At 41.9% G+C, this 9239-nt stretch overlaps 1 protein-coding gene across 1 annotated transcript in view; it reads right to left on the bottom strand.

The window, feature by feature from the left end:
• Window positions 1-9239, bottom strand: part of LOC104941162 (filamin-A-like) — a 31136-nt gene that overhangs the window by 4668 nt on the left and 17229 nt on the right. The window contains 11 exon segments of the mRNA XM_010766222.1: window positions 1761-1934; window positions 2412-2540; window positions 2635-2775; window positions 3214-3313; window positions 4011-4085; window positions 4908-5155; window positions 5631-5654; window positions 7047-7236; window positions 7326-7482; window positions 7972-8095; window positions 8261-8428. Of these exon segments, the coding sequence (XP_010764524.1) occupies window positions 1761-1934; window positions 2412-2540; window positions 2635-2775; window positions 3214-3313; window positions 4011-4085; window positions 4908-5155; window positions 5631-5654; window positions 7047-7236; window positions 7326-7482; window positions 7972-8095; window positions 8261-8428 (1530 nt within the window).

Here is a 9239-nt window from a genome sequence, read left to right as displayed (position 1 = left end):
TACATTCCGTCACATGCCTCGGAACTGCAAGTAGAAGCTACTTCGCGGGGTCTTTTTGTTGTGTCGGCAACGGAGAATCCCTATACTCAGAGTGTCGAGCAAGTAATAGAAACAAGTCTTGATCCTGTTTTCAATTTGTTCATGTGAGTGTCTGACGGACACAGTACCGTTAATGCAGCGACCAATATAATGCAGACATATCCCAACTACAACTCACACCTACAAACACGCACAAATGTCCGTATAATATATATGCATCATATCTCGTAATCGGTTCGTAGTGTAAATCTTTTTCGAAATTAAGTAAAATTTATACCAAGAGACACGGACGGCAGACAAAGACACTGTCTTAATCATTAAGAACTCCTTAAAATTTCACTATTTAAGATACCAAAACAGTTGATGTGGTAAAAAATATGGAAGATAACATCCAACTAATGTAAGTTTTCTCTAGTAAAACTGTTGTGCACATACAATGTTAATTTATGAAGTGTACTCAACCCGGGCAATTATACAAGTAGAACAACATCTACATGGGGGAGAACTGTCGCTTAAGAAGAGAAGATCAATCGTATTAGAGTCGACAAACAACCGGGAGCTATCTAGTGACAAATCAGTACCCAGGATACTTTTTTCCAACCAACTTTTCGACGTCGGGCCCGGCCTATCGCGATTACCCAGTCTCATCAACATCAAACACCCCAGTTCCTAAACTGTAATGTGAGCGCAGCATTAAAGTGAGCCGGGCCTAATAAGGCCTAACCAAACCGAGCGAGGCCGAGCGAGGCCTGCAGTGTAAATGCACCATTAGTGTCGCCAACTCGTTTCTAACATGCAAAAAGACAAACAAATGATGATGTATTTTCGATCAGACGAGATCTCTCTCCCCCGTCTGTGTGCGAGGGGGCGGGGCAGTTTACACACACGCGGCTGCTACATGCAGCAACACACGGCGAACGGAGGAGGTGGCCGAGAGAACGCGCTCCGAGGTTTGGTTAAACTTTACCCGTCTCGATGTGGACAATGCTCGTTATCAAAAGTGCAATAAGAGTTTAGCATGTAAGGGCGGTAACACGAGGAATTTGTCTAAACATTTAGCAAAAGTGCACCACATTCAGACGGAGGAATCACCGGGTTCGACTGTCTTTCTAGTAGCTCTGTAGCCCCATCCACGAGTAACGTTTCTACGTAAGGTGTTATGTATGCTAGCAGCAACACTCCAGCCCGGGTTAAACATTATATAAACATGGGTTAATGATTAGAGGTAACAGAGTTACTCTTTATTTTGTTAAAGTTTCAGCTATTCTGTTCACAGTTCTGTCATCACATTATTTAATACGTTTTGTTAAAACACTTGTTTATTTTGAGATGAAATATTATTTATTTAATTGAAATAAAAAGCAATGTTCATTTTGTTCAAAATGTGTTTAGTTAATTTAACCCTAACCCTAATTTTTGAATCAAGTATTCATCTTTATTGTCTTCATTGTTAGTTTCCACATGCCTAAAACAACCTCAAGCTAAATCTAAAAGTTGATGGCTAAATAAGAGCGTTTGAGAAATTGTGCAAGGCATACAGTAATAGTCCGAATAGTCGATTAATCGTTTCATTAGTCGATAGATTAATCGATTATCAAATTAGTCGTTTGTTGCAGCCCTACTCCTCAGATCAGGGATTAGCGCTGTGCGAAAATGTGAACAGTGTAATTATCAATGTGTTGCCAGTTCATAAAGGAGCGTTTAAGAACAGATGACCTCACCAGTAATCCTGGCAGAGAAGGGGCTGCCGGGGATGTGCTTGTCGTTGTATTTGACGAGGATGCTGTAGTCTCCAGGCAGGACGGGCAGGTAGGACACGGTGCAGGTCCCGTCCTGGTTGTCAAGACAACTGATGTCTGCCTTGGATGGACCCTCAATGGCCAGAGACAGACCGCCTGCATAGACGTGATATGAACAGGGATCTGTGTGATTAAATGTGTCCTTACTACTATGTTGTTATTGTACAATTGTAATCCGCTCTCCGGTCTCTTGTGGTGTTATTTGCAAGTTAGAGCATAAGTTTGAGCAAGCCGAGGCGTTGAAAATAAAACAAAATTATGGAAACATTGTCAAATTGTTATTCTGGTATGCACGTCAGATGCATACCGCCATATAGAGAGGGGTAACGTCTCTTTACAACTTATTAATGTTCTTCTGGGCTGCTACAACAATACTTTCAATGTTTGTATATATGCTGCTACTTGGATGTGTATTTTTATTTTATTAGTTTGTGCTTGCCTCTTTTTATATCTTAGGCTACTCATTTTATGTTTGCCTTTTATCTGCACTGTGGCTTTGCTGTTTTAAATGTGTACATTTCCCAGCTGTAGGATGAATAAATGATTTCTGATGGAGATGTGAGTGCTACATACCCTCTCCTGCGTCTTTGGTGTTCACAGTGAAGACGGCAAGCTTGTTGACGGTCCCGTGGATGAGGCCCGGGCCGTAGGCACTGACATTGCCACTGTTCATATAGTCCACATAGAACTGTAAGGGACTTCCTGTGAATGGCCGCCAAGAGAAGAATAATAATTTCTCACGCATCTTTTAACATTTCTGTTTTTAAATTGCAAACACGTGTGAGGTCAGTCGTACCGGGGATGTGGATGCCGTCGTATTTGATGTCCATCTCGTGCAGCCCGGCCTCAGTGGGAGCATATTTGACGGTCACAGTGCCATCCTTGTTGTCTGTGATGTCAGGCTTGGCCACCTTACCTGATGGCATCCGGACCTCGCCTTAAACAGAAAACAGACGTGCTGTGAGATACACGTAGCACAGAAATCTCCCCTCAATGTTCCTCTACATGCTTTAATGTTCAAGATGAACTCCCTTTAGAGGGAACATTTGAGCCTTTGCAGAGCATTAACATGCACAAACCCTATATTACGCACTACACGTAAGGGAAAACCCCAATAAGCATAATAGAGCCTCTTTAATGTTTTGGGACCAATCCGTTATCAGGTTTTTTGGTTATTGTTTTTTAGCTTATAAATGTTTGTGTATAACACATGGACTCTCTCCAACTCTAGATGTGTAAGTGATATATATTTTAATTCTTTCTTTTAAGTGTCTGGGTCCCTATTCTAAAGCTTCGGATGTCCCATTTCACAAATCTACATTTACGTCTTGTGATTTTATTTGAAACTGTTTGTGATTGAAGTGAATTCCATTACCTGTGATCTCTCCCTTCTGGATGGTGAATGGGATGACCAGGTCGAATGGTCTCAGCCCCGCCACATCCAGACCGTTCATTCCCATTGGTCTGTCTGTTGCCTGGGAGACAGAGGGCAGGGGTCAGACATGGTGACAGTCGGGTTACAGTGGCAGCATACGTCATGGACACAGCGCAGGACAGAGGGACAAAGTTTCCAAACATCAAAAGAGAGAATGGGATGAGACAATCATGAGATGGAATGACTGATCATGGTCAGGATGATGACACCGACACACACTGCGAGAGACAATGATGAGGACAAAAACACTGGTAGGTCAGGGGACCATGACAAAGCACACTTAGCCATTTTATAAAATGTGGAGCAGCTGACACGGCCACATTGATCATTCTCAAAATGGCTTTTGTCTCCTAAGTGTTAACATAGGGCACTGCTGAACAGATGGATGCACAATGGTTGATGGGTGAATATTTTACTTCCAGATTTCATGGGAAATATTTCCCAAATTGCTGAATAAACTTGATTTGGAGATGTAATATTAATAATTGTTGATATTGTGCAGCTCTGTTGCACTGTCCATGTTGTTTAAGGAAACCTGTTTCGGAGGTAGGGAGAGAAATGAGAGAAAGGTCCTCTCAGAGGAAAACACCTGCAATGAGAGACAGCACACACTGACGCAGGCTGATGAAAAGAGGTCATGTATGATGAGGGGGAGGAGAGGAAGGAGGAGATGAAGGTAGAAGCTGAACAAAAAATGATTGAGAGGGATGAGAGGCTGGAGGCAGAGGTTTAGGTACCCAGGGCTGTTGAGCGTAGTACTGGGGGATTTGGCTCTGTTGCATGAGCTGGTCTGATGGAGCTCCTTCCAGCGCCTGAGGGGGGTGGGAGGTGGTGAGGGGGAGGTAGGGGTTGTGGAGAGGGTCAAAAAGATGGAAGGGATTGGAGGGGAATAAAACAGTCAGAGTGATTTAGAAAATGTTGATTGGGAGCCAATCACGGAGCTTCTGTAGGGAGAGACAGCGTCAAGGAGCTGTGATCCATGGAGCACCCCTCAATTCACTCATCCATATCCAGTCAAATGCATTGCTCTTAAATCATTGCAGGTTTGCACAATTAGTAACGCTGTGCCTTCATATCTTTTGGGGATGCTAAGATGCGTATATCGGGCAAGTCCATTTGTTGGTTTAGTCAGAGCTATGGAATATAACATCATTCATCTTTGCTCACTTTATTTGACCCTTGAAGTGCATAATAATTTAAGTTAAATAACATAAAACAACGTCAAATCATTCATTATATAGCTAGCAACGCCATTAGAAACAAAACATTTTTGGTTATCTTAAAAAAAACTAAACTGTGAAATATTTAGGCATTTATAAAAATATTTTATTAATAGATCATTATGTACTCTAACAATGATGATCTTCTGTGGCCCTGTAACTGGCTCTTCATCAAACCCACATCAGATCAGAGTGTGAAGGTAGGAAAGGCCAAATGTGAATTGTATGGGTTACCGAGGGTGTGCCGCAGGGATCCATCCCTGTGCTGTTCACTAAGTTCCTGCAAAACTCAACTTAAATCAAGACAGGCAGTCTTTCTGTTATATTGTTTGTTTTTTCTTTTCTTTTCCACTAAGCTGCTTACCAGGGAATTATTGTCAGCCAACTGAATAAAGTGAATTTGTATTCACTTACCGTGACTTGGAAGGGACTGTTAGGGATGTGCTCCCCTCCGAAGCGAACGCAGATGACATACTCGCCAGGCTGCGGTGCCGTGTAGAAGATGTCGAATGTGCCGTCCTCGTTTTCAACAACGTCCACGTCGAGCTCCGCCCCCTCGGGCGTGCACACGCTACATGTCACCTTCCCTTTCCCAGCAGCCTTGGCGTCCACTGTGATGACTGTCTGTTCGCCAATCTGGATGGTTGGGCCAACACCAGCGCCTTAAGAATTTAGAAGAAGATTCAGATATATTTGTTATGATTCATTTGATCTTATAGAGACACAAGCAGGCGCACACTACCTCTCAACATTCAGCATGCACATTCCAGAACCATGACACCAGGTTGAGGTTGGATGAGATCTAGTCATGTTATTTCTATCTTCTGTATGTTGTTACTAATGACTCTTTTGTTATTATCATACAGTTTCCCATATAGAACTGACAACTAGATTAGCCATTCCACCATGCCATCCTACCTACTCTGTTAGTCCATTAGTCTGTGCAAAAAAACATGAGAAAGAAAAGAAAAGAAACGGTTATGAGAGTAAGTGGAAAATTAGATGGGAGGATGTAAAGGTAGAGAGAAAGAGTAAGAAAGAAAATGGGATGTCTTGAAAGCTGGTGCCACTATCCTCCATGCCGAGAGAAAAGGTAGAGTAATTCCTCTACTTTACGAAGTTGTTCAGAAGGCTTACCTAAACCGTGACCGCCGATTGAGACTGATAATAGGAACGGTGAGAAGCAGGGGAGCGAGGAAAAAAAAGTGACAAATAAAAGACAGTCAGGTGGGGGTGGGGGTGGTGGGAGGCAATAAATGTGCTCCAAACACTTGAATGGAAACAAACGGTGATGGTGTGAAGCAGGGAGGGTGTGTGTGTGTCTGTGTTTGTGTGTATGTGTGTGCTCAGCAGGGACCTGGGTGATGGGGGGTGTAACTGAGGTGAACAGCGTGAGGAACACCACATATTGCACAAACAATTTGATATGAGCAGCAGGTACACCGAGGGATTACATCTTAAAGGATCATTAACAATCTCACAGATAAGAGTTTTCTTTTACGATTGTTATGACCCTTATGTCAATAAACATAATTATCATTTGCAGACAGAACTTCATTAAAGTTATAAGGATAGTTATATGCATAATGGTTCCTGACAATAATTAAAACATATTGCAAAGCAGTTTTAGATTGACTTAAGAGGTCATATGTTATAATGCCACACATGTGTTATACATTGTAATCTTTTGTGGGTCAATACTTCCTTTAAATTACATTTAAAATATATAAATCTAAAATGTCAGTGAGTGTGCAGCAAGTAGCCTAAATACTGTAGCATTATGGTACTTGAAAACATTTTTTTACAGTTATTATAAAATGTATTATGCTTATCTTTATAAAGCATTATGAACATTTAAGAAAACTGACGTCTAGCTAGATAGATAACTGAAGCTAGAGCTAGTCGCCACTTAGCTTAGCATAACGACTGAACGAGGAAATAAAACCCATCCACCAGCACCTCTAAATTTCTCTAATGTTTATTATACATCTTAGATGTTTAATCCATAAAAAAAAAAAAACTTGTGTTTTTGTACTGTTTAAATGATTGTCTATTTCCCCTTGCTTCACTGTTTATGCTAAGATAAGCTAATGTAATCCGACAGTTCATTCAAGCTTCTCATGAGACTCTCTGCAAAGAAGTGAGTAAGTGCTTGTCCTACTGTGTCAAACTGTGGATGGATCATTTATAAAAAAACATTACAACAGTATGATTTCTTGTTTTCCTAATTATTTTTAAGAATAACCGGCTAATTTGTGTTTTCTATTACACAATTGGAATCATCTTCAGAGCTGCTAGATGCTTTACACCTCATCTTGAAACAACCTTGCATGTGTGGAGACATACAATCCTGGTGAAAATCAGATCTTCATCTGAGAAATATGTCAACATAAAACTTGTAAAATTCATTATCATGCAGAAAAAAAAATCATTTATTCTCGTCTCATATGGGTTTGTTGATGGCAGATATACAAATCTAAATGTAGGACTTGTGTGTAAGGTCATTTTTTAAACACATGTCAACAGCTATAAAAACAGCAGTCTGGAACATACCTGTGACTGTGCACTTGCTGGCGTCTCCGGTGGGCAGCGCCCTGATGCGGTAGGGGGAGTATGGGATCTCATCCCCTCCGTACTTAATGAGAATGGTATATCTGCCGGTCATGTCCGGTACATAGGACACCAGGTAGGTCCCGTCATGGTTGTCACGGATATTAGCCTTCTTAGGCTTCCCCTCTGGATCCTGCAGGGGTTAAAATGGAAAAATGTTTGAAAACAACTACAGAAATAACTCATTTTAGCTGTTATTATCTGCATCATATGGGTACACACAGTGATCTGCACCGCCAGCAATCCCTCGCCGGCATCTTTGGCATCAATGGTGAACTCGACGGGCAGAGAGGCGGGCACCCCGGTGGTGTTGAGGCCGGGGCCGCTGGCTCGCACCTTACTGGCATCATGGGTGGGGAGCACCTTCACCTTGTAGGGGCTGATGGGGGAGGATGCATTATCACAAAAATACACTTTTATTTTTCATTCAACTCATTCAATATCAATATATGCAGTAAAGGTAAAAGAAAGCTAAGTCAGTTGAAGCAAGAGGGCATAAATCAGAGTTCATCAAAAAATGGTCTTCCATGTCATCAAACTACGTTGTTTTTGTCCAAAGAACTCAATCGTATGGCAAAATCATTTCAAACTTCATGACAAATAAGAGTCAACATTTTAAGAGAATTATGAATTTAAGATGCACTCAAGTGCAGGGGTTGACAAAATAATGCAATACCAGAAAATGTAAAAGAAAATAAATGACATAAAATACATTTTTGAAGATTAACCAAAGACCATGAAAGTCTGTTCTTCTATTTAGAAATACAGAATATTGGTTAAATAAGTTTGAAGTCAATATAAGAAACAAAACATAGACACTAAAGAATGATTAGAAAATCTTTGTTGAACTTGAGTCTGTGTGTGTTACCTGCGTGGGATCTCCTCATCAGCGTATAACACATTAATGGAGTAGGGTCCCTCTCTGGTGGGAACATAGTTGACTGTGTGAGTCTGATCACCATTATCCACCACCTCCACAGGCTCCACCACTCCTACACACAGACACACAAAACATTGGGATAGTGTAAGTAGACAACTCATCAAATTACAGGACACTGATCCAGTTTTATTTACTTATTTTAACGTGGAAATAATTCTAATCATATATTTGATGGTGAATAAACAGTAGCTGCAGAGTAACATCAGAAGACACTCACCTTTGGGTCCTTGCACGCGGACCTGCAGGGGGGCCACTCCAGCTTTGGAGGCATCCACTGTGAATGCCTGAGGGATGCTGGCTCTGACATTGTTGCCCAGGCCTGGACCCTGGCACTTCACCTTGGTGCTGTCCACAGTGTCACTGACCGGCACAGAGAAGGGACTACCTGCACAGAGAAAACCTCAGGAAAGTCAGAATAAAATATTCTGGGGTGCTCTAGCAGTCTAGTAAGCTGACATGTTAATGTTTTATAATGTGTTTCCTCTCATGTTTCAGCCTCTATTCCCACGGCAGTCTAGAGACAATTATGGCTGTGATTCAAGACAGACTACATGTTGGTCCCAGACCAAAAGAGGGCTGCAGTCATGAGTCGATAAACATGTTAGCATTTCAGCACTTCCAAATACTTGTCTACTAAGTCAATTAGTTTTTTTGTAGGCGAGGTTAAAGTCAAGTGATTGTGGTTTGTAAAAAGCCTGACGTTTGAATGTATGCTCTGAAAATCATAACAGTTATGCTCATATGTAAAGACAACACTTATAGATAGAAGATAGAATTGGAGGGATGAAACCCTCTTTTAAGCCCGCGTCACACTGTCCCGAAATTGACACCCGATGGACACACGATAAAGGAAATGTTCAAATTCGGCTCTGATCGTAACAACATCGGGCCATTCGTGAGGGCATCTTAAGCCATCGTATGACCACCGGTGGAGTTTCTCAGGCTCCGGCAGCAACTTCGTGAGCGGCAACTTCGTAAGGCACTCGTGGGGGCATCTCGTCAAATCGTGTTATCTTCGTGTTATCATCGGTGCCATCGGGCCTTCGCCCTCACTCTGATCGGGGCGAATGCCCGGTGGCACCGATGATAACAAGATGCCCTCACGATGGCCTTACGAAGGGCAAAATTGACGTACGAATTCAACACGAAAATGGACCTTCGCAAGGTCCTTCGGCAATTTTTTGGCATGCCAAAGA

This window comes from Notothenia coriiceps, unplaced genomic scaffold (assembly GCF_000735185.1).
Source record: "Notothenia coriiceps isolate Sejong01 unplaced genomic scaffold, NC01 NC01_scaffold00003193, whole genome shotgun sequence".
Taxonomy (NCBI): domain Eukaryota; kingdom Metazoa; phylum Chordata; class Actinopteri; order Perciformes; family Nototheniidae; genus Notothenia; species Notothenia coriiceps.
Note: the sequence above shows the minus strand (reverse complement) of the source record. Positions and strands in the feature narration are given on the sequence as shown.